This window comes from Kryptolebias marmoratus, linkage group LG4 (genome assembly GCF_001649575.2).
Source record: "Kryptolebias marmoratus isolate JLee-2015 linkage group LG4, ASM164957v2, whole genome shotgun sequence".
NCBI lineage: Eukaryota > Metazoa > Chordata > Actinopteri > Cyprinodontiformes > Rivulidae > Kryptolebias > Kryptolebias marmoratus.
Genome location: NC_051433.1, coordinates 16,756,193 through 16,776,014, shown reverse-complemented (window position 1 = coordinate 16,776,014; position 19,822 = coordinate 16,756,193). Strand labels below are relative to the sequence as shown.

The following is a 19,822-nucleotide window of genomic DNA, read 5'->3' as shown; positions in this document are numbered from 1 at the left end:
TATATACTTCTTTTGTCTTCTGCCTCCAGGAAAGAAGTGTAACATTCAATGTTTGCTTCATTTACAGCATTTGCCAACAGATTCATCCGCCCAGAGAGGGACGGTTATTTTAAGACGAGGAACAACAGCACGAGCCCGAGAATGGCACTGCCAAAAAGTCTGAAAAGCTTCGAGTTTCATCCCGTTGAACTGGAGGGTTGAAACGGTTGTCAAGGAGACATTGGGTGCGAGCTAAGAAACAGCTTAACTGTGGTTACTGAGGTAAAAACGTGAAGAGTTGTGAGCTTTAAAGCCAGCCGTCCTAATCCTTACAACCATTTCCTGAAAAATATGAAATGTCGTCCTATAAAGGGAGTAGGGATGCACCGGTACCAGCGTCGGATGTTGGTCCGATATTGTGTACTGTACTGTAGAGGAGGAGCAATGTTAGCCCCAATAAACACCCTCAGAAGAAGAAGATGCAAAGCTGTGAGGAGGTATTTCAAACTAAACCACTGAGCAGAAGAGGGCACTGGGAATATACGGATCTGAATCCGAGTTTACAGACTATCCCACTGCTCCGTTCCTGCCGAGGGCGAAGGCCTCCATCATCATCATCATCATTATCACCAAGGTGAAAGAGGACTTTGTTAGAAAGCATGAGAGTGATGAAGGAGTTATCGACCCGGGAAAGCTGAGCCTTTCAGCAAGCTCCCCAATGAGCCGGGCCGGGCGCTGCTGTCAGTCTTACACCATTCTGAGGAGAGGGGATGAAATGGGGAGACTGGGTATGACCCGAACTGACTGCGGTTATCAGAGTCTCCCCCCTCCTCACAGCTCACCGATGAGCCTCAAAAGCTGCTTAATGAGTAACAGCTGCTGAAACAGTCTCCGAGGATGGCATTAGATGGCTTTTAAGGACGTGAGTGACAGAAACTTTACCTAATGCCTTATCGTTTTCCTAATGTTTATATTTAAGCTTTTAGCAATGTTGCTGGGTAGAAATAATGCTGCTGTTGGGCTGAAAATGATCGAAGTGATGACGGGTAAATGTGATGGACTTTTTTTATTTAAAGTGGCGCTGAAAAAAAATTTTTTAATGGAAAAAATAGGTTCAAAATATAAATTTTCAACACCTATTAGAACTGATTAAATTTGTAATTCAAGGTATTACTAATTGCAAGAAATGCATTTGCATTTATCAGTACTCTATACTGATAAGTAATCAAATGTAAGTACGGGTAAGGGTTTAAAAAAAAAAAAGTGTGGTATCGGTGCATCTCTAAAACAGACCCACAAATATAAATATTGTTATAAATAAGGTGGCCGATTCATAATAAATACTATTCTGATTAATGATTCTTTGGAGTTGTTTTCCTTCTCCCGCTCAGGTGCTACACGTACGCTGATACAGAAAAGCAAACAGTGGTGTAACAGAAACACGACGTGGATATTCATGTCTGATCAGAGCACATCTTATATGCTGTTGATTAAGTTTTCCTTTACCTTCAACAATATCTGGACTTCTCTTTTCACACAGCAGCTACTGCACACTACTGCTTGCCTTAGTTAGTATATTAGTACAAAAAACTGGGTGTTAGACTTGTACCACTGTAATCACAAGTGTAAGAAGAAACAAATAAAAACCTGCGTTAGCACATCCACATCTTTCACCGACGGGTTGTAAGGTACCTTGATTTAAATATGCCCTTTTTTTAAAAGCAAGAAATGTGTACATCGTGTGAATAATTGTGCCATTACTCTAATACATGAGATTTACAAAACAACAAAAGCACTCGAGGTTTCATTCAGCACCAGGCCACATCGCAAGTACAACTCATAATTGGAGTTCTCTTATCACAGCATATTCAGTTTACAGATTATAAATGCAAATAAAAATAAGTGAAATGTAGCCATCTTTAAAAAAAAAAAGTCAGCTTTAACACAAACGGCGTGAACAAGCACAGCATTCACAGATAAGTTCCACTGATTTATAACGCGCTCTTCATTTCTCTTGAGGCTGATCGAAAATCTAAACTGAGGAAAGCAGACGCACTCTAGATTAAGAAGTCTAGATGTGTGTCACCTTTAGCAAAATGTGTTTTTTCCTCCCCTATCATTAGCCTGCAAAATACATGAGAAGATTGGAAATCATGTGTCTGTGCTTTAACGGTGGAAAAATAAAAGGAGGAAGGCATCGGTCTCACGTGAAAGGGTAATTTAACGCCAAGTTACAAAGCCGCGTCGCAACAAATGTTATCAGGGCAGGTGTTGTGCATCACCTGTCGAAACGAAAACACCTGCTGTGACATCACTGCTTGGGGTGTGGCCAGACATGCAGGCTGCCTGGGTGTTTCAGCCCACACAGAGGATCACAGCAGAGCTTACCAGTGATAAATTACCCTTCAGCGCTCATATTTTCCCCGTCTCACTTCCACATGGTTCGTACACCCCTCTAGCCCCCCCCTCCTCTTGTGCTGCCCCTCTTTACCTAATGCACTCTTCCTCTGACGGGCTTTCTGATTCTTCGTTCTCACTGTCATCCAGCTCTGGAAGATCTCCCCACAGAAGCAGATTCAGGCCTGCAAGTACATTTGGGAAAGGTGAACAAACACCTGCGCGGACATCCAGGTCTGAAAAAAAAAGGGGAAGTGTTGCACTGACCTGTCGCGTCAAGTCTGTTGAGAGTAGATACAGCGTCACTATTGAACATCCAGAAATGGCCGTTGTTACACGAGAGCAGGCAGGGTTTGCAGGGGGCCACCACGTGATAGCCTACAACGTTGCCGCTGGGAGCAGGACAGAGGGAGAACAAAGGAGGAACATAAGTCAGCACTTTCCTTGGGGGCATTTCTGAAAAGTGCTAACTCCACCAGAGGCCGTCTATTATTCAGCACGTGTTTATTTTTTTCCACCGCGTACAACTACAACAAAAGCCTGAGAATACAAAGGAGTGAAAGGCCTCCACTGTAGAACTAAAGGCTGCTCTAAAATATGAAACTGGAATAAACAACAAATGACAGGGTAAAGCTTTCAATGTGGAGCACTGACACAAAGTTACTGTGTCAGAAAGAGTGATTAACAACTATTTTAGTAAATGTTTAAACAGCATTTTCAACTGCTCCAGGTTTACAAGTATAGGATATTTCTTTAAATGTGATTTTAAAGATCTCAAATTAACTTTTAGGCTGTTAGGGGTTTATTTTACTTTTCCTCAAACATTCAAAAAAGAATATTGTGGTAGCTGATAGAACAGCTGTGTGTGAAGATAATCTGCTTGCTGTGCTAAAAGTGATATTTGTTCTTCTCACATTAGCAAATAATCCTCCTTAAGCAAACCCTGGAAGGTACAGAAGAGGTTTACACACCATTTGAGACACGCGATGTCTCTCAGTTTGCATTTACAGCTTTCAGTAGAGTAGCAGCTGGCCACAAAGTCCACAGTTCTTGAGGGAAAGTGCATTGGGAAAACACACACACACACAAATATAAAACATGAGCATAATAAGGTAGCACATCACACCAATAACAAATTTCCAAACAGTCTAACAAGTGGTGTTTATCTATCTACAAATGATTAGTTTTGACTCCGTTCAGCTCGGCAAAAACTACATTTTGTTCCAGCCTATGAGCAAAAATCAGACATAAACAAAAGCTAGCAGCAGCAGCGCTAACGCAGTTAGCAGCTACCTGTTTGGAGGTATATCCGTGGAGAAGAGCTCCACTTCGGTGTCTGCCAGCAGCACTGCCTTCATGCCTCTGGTGCAGAGCAGACTCTCACAGAAGATGCAGTTCACCTGGGTCACACACTTGTTCTTAAAATTGGCGTTAGATGTTGACATTGTTGCTTTGCTAAAAAATAAAAACAACAACAACAACAACAAAATATGAATGAATCCTTTCGGTATTTGTGTCTAATAAACCAGAAAAAAAACAATCAACGGATACTTATGTTGCTCACAGGCTTAATAATGCACGGTTTTCACTGAGCTGAGGACAACGGCTGCTCTAACGTCCTTGTCTTAAACGTTAGCTTTTCTTTCTCCCCGTAGCGGCAAAACGGAAGACAATTAACGTTGCCCTAAACTGCACAAACGCACGGAACAGCCGCAAAGCGATCCCTACGTTAAAATTAGTTTGCTGTATCACTGAGAAATAAACCACATAGCTTATTTTACGCGGCTATGTCCATTCAGATGTAGTTAACAGCTAACCAAATAGCTGTCAGCTTTGTTTACAACTTCCTGCTATTTAACGACACTTCCTGAAACTTTTTTTAAAAGACCCTGCACTTGAATTTGATTGGGTATGTGACAAAGAATTCAACGCCATTGGTCGAGCGGTTTACAAATACTTAATTTGATTGGCTAGAATTTAACGTTTAAACGCCTACTTTCGAATGTCCCATACCTATTGGTCTAGAAGAATGTCATTTAAAATCCCTTTTATTGGGTACACTCCTTATCGGTTCATCGGTGCATGCCACGGCTAGAAGTAATGAAGAGAGGCGAGGGAGGAGTGTTTCTCCTAAATTTGCGAGCAGTAGCGCATTAAAATTAAGACAAAGGCGATGTCAGTTTGATGTGTCAATAACAATTGACAACATAAATGCGCAATAGAAAAATAAAAATAGTACAAATCAGTTAATTTTAAATTCACAGTCATGAAATGACCACACTGAACATCTTATTTCACTTAATTTATATATTTTGATATAAAAAAAACAACCTTGTCGTCTTTGTATTGGTCATGTAATTGAAGTGGGCTCTCAAATACTATATGTAAGCGGGGCTGTTGGTACGCAGCTTGAAATGGCGGAGTAAACTCCGCCTTACTGCGCCGCCACATGCGCCGGCGTCTAAACGGTGCATGCCCATTAATTGGCCTGTGGGAAGTGTTTTTTTTTTGTGGGCGTGGCTAACAGGGAAGGAAAAAGTTTAAACCGTGGCGTTTCAAAATTATGTTTAAATAGGCTTTAAAGTGGGTTTTTCTTTTTAAAGTTGTTTTATCTGCAGTTTCTCTTTCTTTCGTTTACCTTACTGAGCCAGCTATAAATGAACAAACAATGAAATAACTTGTCAAAGAGGTAACACCAAATTGGATAACTTATGGATAATTCCGGGCTAACATGTTGGCTAGCTAGCGGGCTATATATTTATTGTGCGCTCGTGTTTATGTGTGCGTATTTCTGCATGTAAATGAATGTTATCACGCCTGTCCTGCGGTTTGTAGAGCTGACCAGCAGGCATTCACTTCACCACCACTTGGTTTCCTCCCGTTCACTTCAGGAGGAGCCAGAGAGCAAGCAGTGCAGTTTAGTTTAGACAGGCGGAGGGGCTCCAGCGACGCAGACTTTTGGAGCGGGATTTTTTTTTTCTTCTTAGCTTTAAAAAAAAAACTACTTTTGGCAGGACGTACTTACAAGCTGTAAGCGTTTATAGTTTTGTGAAGGGAATGAGTCTGTTTTCAGCTGAACTTGTTTGCTCCAGAACCGGTTTGGAGGAGGCGCTGAGGCACGGATACAGCAGCAGGAGCGGCAGCGCCAAACTCACAATGCGCCCCGAGTGAGCGGAGAGGCAGGGAGACAATACAGAGCCACGGGCACACCGAGGAGCTGCAAATCCCTCATCTCTGGGCTCCCCTTTTCTTCCTCCTCCTCCTCTTTCTCTCTCCCTCTCTCTTTATCCTTTTGCTCCTAAAAGCCGGTTTCCTCTCATTTCACCCACGGCCGCCTAACCGAGAACACTGACTTCGCAGCGAGGGGAAAAGAAGCGGCTCGGGCTCCAAAAACTCAGCCATGACGTCTCCAGCGAAATTCCGAAAGGACAAGGAGATCGTGGCCGAATATGAAAGTCAAGTTAAAGGTAAAGGAACACACACATACAAACTTTTATTAAAAATATACCCTTTTGGTTGTTAAATGGGAGCACACACCGAGGCATTATAGTGTTAAATCTGTGCTTCCTTACTATATCCTGTTTCCCCCCGATCTCTCCCCCACACCACCACCCTCGTCTGCACCCCTCACCTCTCCTACTTACCTCTGTTTCACCAACCCTTTTACAAAGGTCAATGGCACTGTTACTGTCTTGCTAGATCACTGATGGCTCAATAATTGCAGTCATGATAAAAAGCACGATGAAGATGATGGTGTCTTCAAACGCTTGACTATGAGGAGGGCATAGATGGCTAACAAAGGAGAGGGGGAAAAAAATAGGCGCAGAAATCAGTGGTGTTGTCCAGATGTGGGCTTTAAATAAAAATTAAAAAGCAGCACATGCAAAGGTGATGTTGTCTGGAAGATCCATGAGGCTGGAGATCTGACATGACTGAGCCAAGCAGGGCGTTTTCTCTCCCTCCCCTGTCTCTCCTGCACGGCTCCGTAGCTGATCCATTACCTGTCTTTACTGTGTTAACATGTTTAAAGGTTTGCACAGTGATCACAATTCATTAAGGGTCCCAGTCTGATGATGACCAAGCCAGGTGTCAGACCGTAGCTGACCGAAAAGAAGGTGTTAAGGTGTTAACTGCAAGTGGATGTTTCTGTCGTCAGGCAGCCCACTCGGGATCGATTCATGAGCGTAAAAGTGAGATCTATGAGGCTGTGTGGTTTGTACCTTAAGCCGGGGCGGGGGCAGAGGTGACCAGAGGGGGTCGGAAGGGGATTAGGAAGAGAGCGGAGGGCAGGATATGATCCTCCAAAAAGTGAACAGCGTGTTTGCTCTGCTGCTGCAGAGCCAGATCGCTTGATAAGATGGGACCGGTACTGGCCTCATCACTCCCTCTTCTCGCTATCGTTTATGAGCAATTTGCCACCCGTCTCGCGTCACTTCACGACTCTCCCGATATTCTGTGGAACTGCTTTTCTGTTATGACTTCGTTTGCGAGAATTGCAAGTCAGAAAAAGAAAGAAAGGGGAAAAAAATAGGAGTTATGCAAGGCCTATAAATGATTAGGTCACCAAACTGGAATTTCAGGTGTTAAAGTCTGTATGAGTAATGAATTAAAAGTTAAATATACATTGAGTGGTAAAGGTGTGGAGCGACTACAGCCAAGCCTCCCGAAGTCCTCGAAAGAGAGCGACAGAGAAGCCCTTTATAACTTTGGGTCAATTTGACCCGAAGCTCACAGGAGGGTTAAATGCAGACTTCCTGTCCGTGGATTCTACAAGTCCCTGGCTTTCAAACTGCTGAAGGAACACACAAAAAATATTTTATGCGTTGTTTGTATCGAACATGCACCTGACAAACGGGAGTTTCACAGTCCAGTTCTTCTGCAGCCTGGTGGAATCCCTTAAGGATCCATTTCTGGGTCCTCTGCTCTTCACTTTCTACTTGTTGCCTTTGGGATCCCTCATATTTGCTTTCCATTGGTTTGCTGATGACACCCAAGTCTATCTGCCTATAAGTTGGACAGTAATTATTCATTAAAACAACTGTTTAAGTGGCAATGAAACCTGTAAGTATCTGGGTGTCATTTCTGAGTTGGTTTGGGCAGATAAGTTCATTTATCTCAGTTACTTGTCAGAGAAAATAAATTTATTCTTACTTTTTATCTCTTCTCGTTTTGATCACTGTAACACTTAGCTTGTTGATTTCAGTCAATTGTCCCTGCATCATTTACTACCTGTCCATCCAGGACGCAGTAGCTCATCTTTTATCTGGACGGAGACATAACTCTGATGTTGGCTTCTCTCCGCTGGTTTCTCGTTCGTTTCCAGATGGATTTGAAGACTTGATGGGTGGCTTTTAACGGTTGTAATGGTCTTAACTGATCGTCTTAACATCCACACGCCAGCCCTTTTTTCTCCGAGATGTTCCAAGATCCAGATTGGAGATTAGCTCCTCCAATCGTTTACCTTTCAATACTCAGACTATAGAGACGTCAGCTCTTGACTCAAATATTCCATTAAACTTTAGTAGATCTTATAATTGTGTCAATATACTGTACCTTTTTGTTCTTATTCTCTGACACGGCTGTAAATCACAGTGTTCAGCCTCAGCTGTTTTAAATGTGCTATATGAATAAAATTGACACCAACACCATTTTTTTTTTTTTTGTCCAAGTGCGTAAATCAGTCCTCAGCTGCCGCTCATCTTTTAACAGGAACAAGGAGACGCGAGCATAAAACACCAGCGTCTGCTTCCCTCCGTTGGCTTCCTGTCAGGATTAATTTTAAGATTTTGTTGTTTGTTTTTGAGGCCCTTAACGGCATGACCTCGCCTTTATCTTCAGGAACTTTTAACGTGGTCGTACTTTATCCAGAGCGTTGAATTCAAACAACCAGTTGCTCCTCGATATTTCGTGATCCAACATAAAAGGTGAGCCGATGGAGCGTTTGCAGTTCCTGATTTGTTGAACAGTTCGCCTCTTCGTATAAGAACTGCTCAGAGTTTTGAAACGTTTAAGGCGTGATTAAAATTAAAAGTCCCACTTCTACTCACTGCCGTTTGCCTGGAGTAAAGTGTGACGCCGTTACATTGAGGTCCAGTAAATAAAAGTTCCACCCATCAAACCTCTTCAGTGATGCTCTGATTTGCATTTATGTTTCTGTATTGATGTGTTAATTTGAATTTTACCCGTGCGTATCTATAACACGTCGAGCAGGATTTGATTTGGTGCTAAACTCGAACATGTCTGTTGAAAACATCAACAGCTTAATCCAACGTGACTCAACGCTGCTTGCCGTTACGTGCTTCCTCTTTTGGTCGTCACCACAGTAACATTAGTTCTGTTGTCTTAATCTCCTTTCCTTCAGACAACTGTTTATGCTTGGCAGCCTGCGTAAAGACTTGCTTTTTTTTTTTAAACCGGTGCAGCATTGTTAAGGCTGCATGTCGGAGTGTGGACTTAATGTTTGTCCATCGACACTCTGCATTGATTTCTCCTGTCTGTTACTTCACCGCTCCCCGGTGAGCAGCTTGTGTTGTGCTGCCTCTCCTTTCCCGGCCACGGCCGCTCATTTCTCCACGCATCGTTTCTGTTTTCTATGATGCGCACGCCCATACTCATCTTATTCGAGTGTGCGTATTCCCTCTGAAAAGAGATGGCTCCAGATGAATTTTTACAGCCCGTCTTCCCTTAGAGTCACGGTTTGTCATCGCCCTGTGAACTGCTGGTAGTGAGGGTATCAAACGGCTAAATGTCACACTCCTGTCTCTTTCCGGTTCCTAATAAATCCCCCTGCACGCTTTCACCCCAGCCAGCAGAGTGGGACTGATGTATACCTGCATGCCTAAACAGACAGCAAGAAGATATTTTGCATGCTGCAGCATCACACTGCAGCATCATGGGGGAAATAAATGGAAATCCTCCCATGGATAACAGGCACAGAGCTCTGCAGCAGGAGGAGCAGCTGCACAAACATGCCATGTATTCACACAGATAGGCTCTACAGTGTAAATTAAGTACCTGATATAGGTGTTCATCCTGCATAATAGTATAATAAATAGTATCATTTGGGGTTTGTTAGATGCAGCCTTTCTGCTGCTGTCACAACACGTGTTCTTGTGCAACATTTGCCAGTAACAGCTTGAAATAACAGAACTTTGGCAAGCCCGTGCCATCTTATTGCTTTTTATTTTTTCCTAACTTAAACAATCAAGTTTTGACGACTTAACGATTACTTAACGTTAACATTTAATGCTTCACCTAATATAGCATGGCGTTTTCTTCTTTGTTCTTTTGACTATGTCTTGTGTTTTACATGAAGGGTGAAAAAAAGAACTGCAAAGCCGTGACGTATCAAGATACGAGTAGATGCTGTCTCCTCGCAGACAAGCTAAAGAATGTTGCTTTTTTTTTTTTTTAGTGCACATTGATGTTTGAGCACCACCATCCCATTTCTGAGTCTGCGGCAGTTCAAACAGGCAGTGCTGATATAGGGTTCTGGCCGATACGAGGAATGTTCTTACTTGCTCGGGAAGAGGGTGTGTTTGAGAGCATGTGTATGTGCTTGTAGAGAGAGAGACTCACAGAAAGGTTAAAAAAAAAAATGAAAGTACAGAGAGGGGAAAACGGAGGAGACGAGGCAAGACAGAAAGAGAATATGCGTCGCATTTTAAAAACAGACAACACATGGATGCGAGTGGTTATAAAAGCCACTAAGATAGTCACAGCAAGCTCAGAGCTTTTTGAAGTGAGGTTCTGCAGAAAGGTTAGAGACGGCTAATGTTTTTGGTGTAGACAGCTCTTCGAATGACCCCACTTCCAACAGGAAAAACATTATATTTATATTTTTGCTGGGATAACTCTGTAATGCAAAATTGACAGTGAATGTTTCTGAACCGCTTTTCATTGTTTGAGTTTGGAGATGTTTTAAGGCAGCAGTTCACTTTGGTCTTGGCCTCGTTCAGAATAGCCGTTAGCTCATCCCTCAAAGAGCTATCTATAACAGGTGAGATATTTATTGTTCACAGTCTTTCCACAGAACCCCTCTTCATAAGATCTCAACTATCCTCCCAAGTAGTGCGTTTATTCAGTTTTACAGCTTTTTCAACAGATACCAGCAGATCAGCACATTTCCACACAAAACAAACAAAAAAGAACCCTGCTGAATACTCTAGTTGGCAATTTCTCTAAAGCATGAACTCCATTTTTATCTTTAAAGAAAATAATATCAGTTATCTAACAAGTAAATGACAGCTGATTATGGTCACTATGTTTGCATTAATCAAGAGAAATGCTACAAAACATACAGACATGGCAAGTAAATTGGACTCCTAAGATCCAAGCAGGGGAAAAAAACTCCCATTATCCTCTCTGATGATAGGTTGAAAACCCATTGATTTAAAAAAATAACACTGAGACTGTCATAAAGCAGCACGCAGGAGCATTAGGGTTTTTTGTTTTGTAACACAGGCCCACTTAACAAACTCATTCAGCTGATTTATGCAGATATGATGTAGATTTGTCTCCCCCGATGAGGGATTAGCACCTGTGGCAGGAAAGTGAAACCGTGTGTCTGCCTACGTGTACATTACTAAGCTTCGTGTTTACAAGGCGGCTGGAGAAACAGATGATTTAAGATAAAAGGGCTACTTTCACCGCCACGGCGCGATAGGAAAGGCGGCGACGTAATGCAGATCTGTGGATTTGTTTTCGTTTTATTTAGGTCTGTGCGATTAACTGAAAAATATACTGTCACTGCAAGATCGGCGTGCATGAAATCAGGATTGGAAAGGACTGCTTGGACTGCAGAACGTGGTGATTCAGGCGATTGTGGCTCAGATGCTAAAACACATGGAAAGCATTGAGTATTATAATGAAAGACGAGGGAGGACTGAGGGGAAAATGTGTGTGTTTTATTTTATTTTTTAAATTTTTGCGACTCACAATTTTGTTTTCCTAATATTGGCTTATGGTTTTTTTTGTTTAGGTTTTTTTGTAATGGCTGAATTTAGTTGTATATTTAATCGTGAGCTTGACATCAGTCACTTGAGATTGGAAGGATGTGAAATGCAAATTAAGGTGAGTTTTAGGAAACTTTAGTGGTTCAGTTCTCTGCCACAAGTCAATCACACAACTCCAGATGATGTTTCTGTACTCATTACATCCTGTATGAGTGTGTGTGTGTGTCTGACAGAGCAGGTCAGTGTGTTTAAGTCTCGGGGTCCTGAATGGGAGCGTGTTGTATTGTGAATAGAAACTGCTGACATGGCTCAAAATATAATCACTCAGGAAGGATGTTTGTGTCGGATACATGGATCATATATGAGTGTGTTCAGGCTCACGGCTTTGTGTTTGGTTAAAGGAATTAACTGCTTCTCTCATCACACATGCACACACACACACACACGTAGCATGCAGTCGGGTAGTGTATAAAGCTTTTTTTTTTTTTGACCCCACTTGCCTTTCAGAATACAAAGGAACATGGAGGCGGATAAAGCAAAATCCTCTTGCTCCTGTGTCACAATAGAACAATGTGTTCCAAACCAGGTGTCCCACTGTCCTTTTAAGTTGTACTGTAATTGTGTGTGTGTGTTCAGTTACAGTCGGCTTGTGCTGTGTCAGCACCAGACACAGCGTGGCTGGGGGAAAAAAAACCTCATTGATTTTCTGCTGCTTTTGCCCGTGTGCTTCCCTATTCTTTGCTGTTCGATATAACAATTTATTGTGGCACCTGAGAAAAAACATACAGCTCTAAATTTACTAACTCTGTAAGGTGGCCTTCTTTAGTGAACACACACATCATGAGAGCCTGTCTTAAAAGCCAACTCTGGGTTATTGCACGTTGACTGATATGTCCAATCCATCTCTGTCTGCCCTCCTACGTTCAGGATACAGTTTATTTGGTGAGAGATAAAAGAGGAATGGCTGCCATTGCCGTGTTATGTAGATGAACTGGTGCGAGCGTACAGCGTTTTATCAAGATGGAAGAGCTCACGGCTCGTTGCTGTCAGCAACTGGAAAATGAATGAATAAATTGTAAGTGGGAGGAGAGGGAATGAAAATAGGAACGCATAGGAAAATAAGAAAAAGAGCAGCCGGGGAAGTTAAGTGTGTAAGGTCGGAGTTCAACTGCTGGGAAACTGCTCGGTGCCAGATGTTCCAGATGCTGTGATTGGACAACAGCTGTTCCGTCTGCCCTGCTCGGCCAATCCAGTCGCTCGAGGGTTTCCACCCTCCTGAGTTTAGAGGCGCGTTCCGGATTGGCCGAGATCTCGTTTCAGGTGCTCGCGCTTTGATGTAGAAGACGCGTGTGTTTAGCTGGACCCAAGGGAGCCTGATTTGTAATAAATGGGTCAAATCTCACGCTGACACTTTGAAACGCACGATGAAACAAAACACACACTCGCGCACAAACACAGATCAGCCCTCCAGCACTGCTGACTTTATTACCTGCTGTGGGTTTTTTGCATAATGTCAACTGTCGCATTCCACGGAGACAGTTGCTTTGAGGGAGATGATGAACTTGTGGAGGAGAAGAAGGTCCTATATGCGCATGTTTTGTATTTCTGACTAGTATAGGTAGAATATCAAACAATCATTTGTAGTATTATCACCAGCCGTCAAAAGACGTCAGTAATGCTTTTGCCCTCATCTGTGTTTGTTTGTTTTGTCTGTTACCAAAATATCTCACGAGCCACTGAACACATCTTAACGAAACCTGCTGAGAGTAATCGTTGCATCTACAACTGTCACAGCTAATCAACGTTAGCCAACACAAAAATGGCTGTAGCTCAGTCGATTTTACAGATATTGAGCTAAAACCTGATGGGGTAATAGCTGAGAATCAGTCACTACACATACTCTGAGTGCGACATCTTGCAATATCACATGAGATTGCTCATGGTGTTATTTTTAAAGGTTTGGCCAAAATGGCTACAACTTTGTCATTCTGTCCGTCCGTGGCGTGTCACACGCCTTCCTTCAAAGATCGCTAGGTCCACTTTGGACAAAAAAAAGGGAAAATATTTATAGTATCTAAATGAAACTTTGTTTTTGGAACAAATGGCACACATTATATAGTCCCAGTTGCTCTTTCTCCCTCATTTTCAATCATTTTTTAATTTCTGTCAGCCTATATTCAATAAAGATTCATCATAACAAACACTGATCCTCAACTCCAAAGTCAGTTTTTTTTCTCCCCCATTTCTCCACTTCTCGTTTTCTGTCTCACTCTCCGTCTTTCTCCTCACTCCCTCCTACAGCGTCGTCATGAAACATAACACTCATTCATGACAACCCAAACCTATAATCACCGCCCTGTGATTACAGCGTATGCAACACATATCGTGCGTGCGTGCATAAGCTTCTCCACTGATTCAAACCCAGCTGGGAGAGAGGGGGGCTGTTTAGGTGTGTGTGTATTTGCTGGTGAGATCATCTTGAAAAAATAACAGAAACCTATATATAAAACAAAGCAGGCCTGAGACAAAGCCCCGTCACATCCTCTGTAAAACAATCAATAGGAAAACAGTCACCCAGCTGTAAATAAATACGAGAGAAGCAAAGAGAAGGGAAGGAGAGACAACACTACAGAAAGGTTGTATAATTCTCCTCCCAAGAGGTGCTGGAGGAAACAGGTTGTGTTTGAACAGCCTTCGTACTGGCCGAGAGAGCGGGAGGAGAAACAGCAATGGCTCTTACCAACGAGGAAAGGAGGAAAAAAAAGAGAAAAGGATGGAAAGAGGAGGGGGATCTGGGAAACATGCGAGAGGAAGCCTGAGTAGATTTTAAAGGTGCTAAAGAAAACTCGCTGCTCAGTTCAGCATGAGTGTGGCATGCACTTCCATCAGCCGTATTGCCATCTCTTCCTCTCTCCCCCCCCCTTCCATCAGCAGTTTCTCGCGGCACGAAGGAACATTTGGTTGCCAGGGTTACTGAATTGCCCCAATTTTTTTTTCTGGGTGTGTGAAAAGCAGAGACAAAAAATGAGGAAGGAATCGTAGATTTGCCTCCCATGTTGGGTCTAACTGATCGGGTTACACATACATGCTTTAATTTCATTTTGAACCCTTCGACTTCTCCTCGTTGTTGCTTTAGACTCTTGTCATTCTTCTCTGCCTCCCTTATCCCTCCTTTTTTTTTTGTCTTGCCTTCTTTCTCCATGGTGTCACTGCTGTTCCCTCATCTCCCTCAGGCTCCTGGGTGTTGTGCCATGTCAGTGTGTTAGATGAAACCCGGTGCTTTTTGAGGAAATGAAAATCTGAATTGTTGCTGTTGCTGCCTGACACTGCCCAGCTTTATCCCGAGGCCCGATGTGTCTGAAATTCTGCCGTTGCATTTTAAGCTCTGTAAATCAGTAACAGAGCGTGGATGGGCTTGTGTTTGTGCCAAGGAGAGAATTTCAGTTCTGTGACAAGTTTTTCCTCTGGTGGAACAGAGCGGTCACAGCACACTGGCACTCTCTATTCAGGTTCTCACCTCTCCTAATGCTGTTTTAATGAAGCCATTCATCACCTCTTCTCAGCTGAATCTGCTTCATTAGCACACACACACACACACACAGAGCTTCCTGCTTTCTCTTTTCTTCTATATAAATGAATGTGAGAACACTGTGCCCCCCCTCTCCTCCTTACTGCTATGTGGATGCACCAGTTTTATTTTTGTTTTTCCCAGCTTTGGAGCTGCTCTGATGGAGAATTCTCCCATCTCCCCCCTCCTCCCAGTATATATTTTGCAAGCTTATGAAGACTGATTTAAAGTGCTGAGTCCTACCTTTGCTTTAAATCCACTTCTTGTGTGGACGCGCAGCAGCTTTCTTTCCCATGGTCAACACGCATGCGTTTCATATCCAGAAAATGATTGAAAAAACATGGCGCGCATTCCTCGAAATGGAGCATCCCTTTTTCTCTCTGATCCTAAAAACCAGAGTCAGCCTTTCTTTCTATTTTTATCCCCTGACATTTAATCAGTTCACTCTTAAACCAGATGCACAACCTTGTTACCAAGCGTGTTTGCTTTGGTGGAATTATAAGCCGTGTCTCGGTGTGTGCTTTGAGCTCGGCTAAAGGTTACATTTAAAGTCACTCCTAGCTGGTTATGCAGGTATGCAGAAGCAGCAAGTAAACGAGGAGATAAATATGCACCTCGAACCATTCCACAATCCTCTGCAGATAACTCATCAGAAGTGGCTGTGTGGAGCATAAACAGAGAAAAATGACTAGGTGTAGAGGAACATGCAGGCCGAAAGTTTGAAAGATTTGGTGGCTGCAAAGAGTAAAATGAGTTAAATCTCTGATTGTTGACCTTTGATAAGTTTCACTCTCTGTCCTAACCTGAGTTAAAATGAGTCTCATGCTGTCTGGGATGAATCTCTGGCACAGTTCTATTTTTGTGGTGCCCCTTTCCCTTGATTTGGCTTGAATCTTATTTAACCTTGTCTCTTTCAAATTAACTGTACTCCTACATTTGGCACATTCACACCAAGGGCTGGAGTATCCAAGTCCTTTTTGTGTGGTTGTGGTGGTGGTGGGGGGGGGAAGTGGTGTCGGGCTGTCTGGCACTAAAAACAACAACGTTTTTTGGAGGACCCTTAAAAAAAGTGTTGGGAGTGTTACAACGAACATAATAGGCTTTCTTACAAAAACAGTTCCGCTATGTGGCTGCAAAGATGAGCCCCTCTTTATGCCGACTCTGGCTGATCATAAGACGGCAATCAAGCCGGCCATGTCCTCCGACAATGTGAGCTTTCATAAATTAAACGAGCATTTCTGAACCAAAGCAGATGAAACTAATGTGTCATCTTCTCTTCTACATCCTGTGTCCGACTGGTCTCAAAGACTGGCTATCATTACTACATTCGAGCATCTAGCTGCAGTACGGGTTTACTCTTACAAGCCTTAATGGTTTTGGCTCGGACTACCCCCGTCGGCAGCTCAGTGGTGTAACTAGTTGACTTCAACAGAGAACGTCATTATTTATAAACGCCTCTAGCTTCATAGTAGTTTACACCGGAGGGTGTGGTAGCGTGAGCTTTATTCTCTTGTATTTTCGTAAATGCTTTTTTTGTTTTTATTTGAACCGACATGCCACTGCTGCACAGTGCCATGCCTGTTATGCCTGGTGTGGATGAACCCCGCCTTTTTAAAATGGGGTTTTCCTGCAGCGCACAGTGTAGGCAAACCGTCACAAGCTGGAGAAGTGAGTACCCGAGGCCTGTTATTTACCTCGCTGTAGGAACCTGTTAGCAGACTCTGCCTCCTGATGTCCCTCTCACTGAGCATAACCAGAGGTGCAGTGGTATGAAGAGCGGGCTTATATCTGCCCTACCCTCTTGCAAGTTATAGTGTGTCTCGGAGGTAGGCAGGGGTGTTTCCCATCTTATATTACATCTGACTTACTGTGCATGAAGACAGGTGAATCTATTGCGACAGGAGCCACACAACTGTATATTTGCAAAAGCAGCAACATAGCTAAGTCAAATGTAAACATTTAAACAGTCTAGGATGTGTTTTCCACTGGACTCTTGAGTGAAAGTACAACATAACTGCAGAGCAAAAATGATTCAGTAATTACTGAGGTCATTTAAACTCTTCAGAAGTTTGTAGGATACACTGTTTTCCAATGAGACCTTCACAATTTTTAAATATAAATGTAAACGAAGAGCAGCACTGCAAATCAGCCTTGTATTAAAATATCAGCACCATCTGGAAAGGCATTAAAACCTGGACCAGAGAATATTTACGGACATTTATGGTAATTTCTACAAAGCGCTCGGTCTTCTTGTCAATCAGAGTTCACTTAGTGATTAAAGCAGCAATGCTTTGAGTCGTTTGTTTCCCCTTTTAAACCGTTCAGCTTGGTTGTGTTTTGTCCTCATGTGCCTTCACTGGCTGGCTTAACTCTTCAGTGGTTTCCATCAGATAGTGAAACCAGTTTGTCTTGTTTCTACCTTTTAGCTGTAACAGGTGACTTGCACATTTTATAAGATATTAGGAGTTCCTGGACAGCTATCCTCTTGTAGCCAAAGTACTTTCATACCATTGAAGTAGCTTCCAGAGGCTAACATGTTTCTCTAACTCTCACTTGGTCCAATCCTTGTTGGTGCGTTTACTTAAACTCGGGCGTGACAACAAACACCATCTTGGTTTTGACACTAAAACGACCTTGTTATGTTTGTATCAACCATATAGTCAAGGTCTTGGTCTTGCTGCTGGATCTGAGTTGGGGCAGCCGGTGAATGCATACTGCTTGAATTGATGTGCAGTGTCCACTTTTTCTCTCTGTGTGCTGCTTTATGCTTCAGGTTGTAAGTGATGGGGACTCACTATAGATGTTGTTGTTGTTGTGTGGGCGTGTGAACAAAAAATGTGTTATGTCGCCATACCATTTATATTGCGATCTGCAGCTTTTCTTTATCTCACAAAAAGTTGTACTGATATTATCATGGAAGAAATGCAATGGGGCACTCCTCGTGTTTCCTAAGGATGTGTAATATAAATCAAACCTGTCGTGTCCAAACAGATGAGATATAGAGTAATTGTTTTGCTGATACCTTTTTAGCCTTGTTATCTTTTCTTTGAGCCTTTATGGTAATTATGGCTTCACTCTTCATAACTAAGACACTAAATATGATCACCCAGAAACCTTTAATAAAGGCCTACATTAAATCCTAATTGTCTAGTGGGTGTTTTGTTTTTGTTCCAGTTGTGTTTGTGGCATGTTGATTCAGTAGATCTCAATTACCATGCCTCTAAAATTTTATTTTTTGCCAGAACTTAAGGTATAATTTGTAAATGGACTCAGTATGTTTAGTTAAAACAGGGTTAGACATGTTTATGAAACTTTTTTCCAAATTTTCTTAAGTGTTCGTAGATTGAAATCACCAGGAAAAAGGTGTATTTAAAGGACTTTTTTCTTAAAAAGAGAAGCTGGTTCCATCAAGGTTTGAATGTGAACATAAGTCAATGAATGTAAAATAATCTAGTTTATGCAAATGGTGTTTCTATTATGTGCACAGGCAAAAAAGTATTTTAAAATGATGAATGTTTAGGTTTATATATAAGCTTCTCCAAAGCATGTGAGCATCAGTGAGATGCTTCTTTGCTTGAGTTAAAGTAAAACCAAGACCTCTTTACCTCTGCCAGCTAACAGAATAAAACAAGATTATGATTTTAATCAGGCTCCATTTGATCTGCTTCATTACCTCCCAGCCAAAGTGTGCCTATGAAGTCATTTATAATTGATGTATTCCACAATTATTAATATTTTCATTTATTAAATTTTCCATTCAGTTTCTGGTTGACATGGTAGACTTTTTTATGTCAAAACTCATAGTTTGACAACTTTTTACACCCTTACTACAATTTCTTACTAAATATTTAGTCTAAGCTTCCCGTAATTTCATTTAGCTAATGTAAATATTGTATGAAAACAAAGATTTTCATCGAAATGTTGTGAAGTCATCAGTTATGTTATTGCTTTTTTTTCTGAGGCAGCTCTACACAGGTAGGTTTGAAGGCTGCAGTACTTTAGAAGCTGAGACCCAGTTTTGGACCGTAAGCATCATGCACTTTGTTTGCAAGTGACGATAATACAGTTGCAAATAATCAACAGCGCCAGAGTCAGATGGTATTAGTGAGCATGCTCCAAAAGATTTCAGATTCCAGCTGTATTTAGTCATAACAGACAACAAATTCCTTCATTAGGATTAACATTTTCATATTTAGATGAAGCTTCAGAAGATAGAGTTCAGGTTTGAAACGCTCCGTAGACAAGGACGTCGCGTTCAGATGGATATTTTTCGACAGGTGGCGTTTGACATCAGTGGCACAGTTTGAGTGGTTAAATTCCAGTTTACTGAACCTCCTTCAGGGACTATTGTGTTCGTCTGTTCAGGCCTGTGATTGATAGGGAAAATCTTTTCTGAGAGCGTCCTTCTCCTTTTGCACCGAGCCCACAGCAGTGTGTAAGGACCATGTGCCTGCCTGCGCTGTGGGATACCCCTCTCAGATTACTGCCCTCACCCATCCCCTTTCACTCCGTCTCTCCCTCTCTCCTCCCCCGACAGATCCCGACTCAGTCCATGTGCTTCAAATAGAGTGGAAATGTGAACATCCCACCCCTTATACGTGCACACACGCATACTCCATTCCTGTTGTTCAGTGGCCCATGGAGAACAGGGGTTAGAGCGAGGCTGGCGAGATCTTTCCATTGTAGATTACACACTTTATGTAACATTGTGTATAAGGGAAGGAAGTGGGAAGTAAAGTCCTGTCTGGACTTGTTCTGAGCTAGTTCTGAGAGTAGAGACCAAGAGGTTCTTCTTGGAAAAAAAAAAAGGCTTTTAAATCTCACGATGATGGCGATTTTTGACAAAGAGAGGAATTAAGCGTAGAAGGGGGGGATGAGCTTCGCCACAAAGACCCTTCCCATCAATCACTTCATCCCATTTGTC

The 19,822-nt window shown here is 42.3% G+C and overlaps 2 protein-coding genes across 4 annotated transcripts in view; one reads left to right on the top strand and one right to left on the bottom strand.

Moving 5' to 3' along the window:
• Nucleotides 1-6: 6 nt before the first annotated feature.
• On the bottom strand, nucleotides 7-4,218 carry fam72a (family with sequence similarity 72 member A). Its single transcript, XM_017415714.3, has 5 exons — nucleotides 3,941-4,218; nucleotides 3,670-3,831; nucleotides 3,348-3,425; nucleotides 2,644-2,768; nucleotides 7-2,561 (listed from the first exon to the last, which is right to left on the bottom strand). The coding sequence occupies exons 2-5, from the start codon at nucleotides 3,819-3,821 to the stop codon at nucleotides 2,467-2,469; spliced, it is 450 nt and encodes a 149-aa protein (XP_017271203.1). The 5' UTR covers nucleotides 3,822-3,831; nucleotides 3,941-4,218; the 3' UTR covers nucleotides 7-2,466.
• Nucleotides 4,219-4,924: 706 nt separating this feature from the next.
• The window catches only part of srgap2 (SLIT-ROBO Rho GTPase activating protein 2), a 56,508-nt gene continuing 41,610 nt past the window's right edge, over nucleotides 4,925-19,822 (top strand). For 2 of the 3 annotated variants that reach the window (XM_017415955.3, XM_037975072.1), the window contains exon 1: nucleotides 5,284-5,843. In XM_017415955.3, coding sequence (XP_017271444.1) covers nucleotides 5,777-5,843 — 67 coding nt within the window. In that variant the 5' untranslated portion in view covers nucleotides 5,284-5,776. Of the gene's footprint in view, nucleotides 5,066-5,283; nucleotides 5,844-19,822 lie in introns of those variants that run through there. The other variant, XM_017415954.3, reaches the window with a different exon arrangement.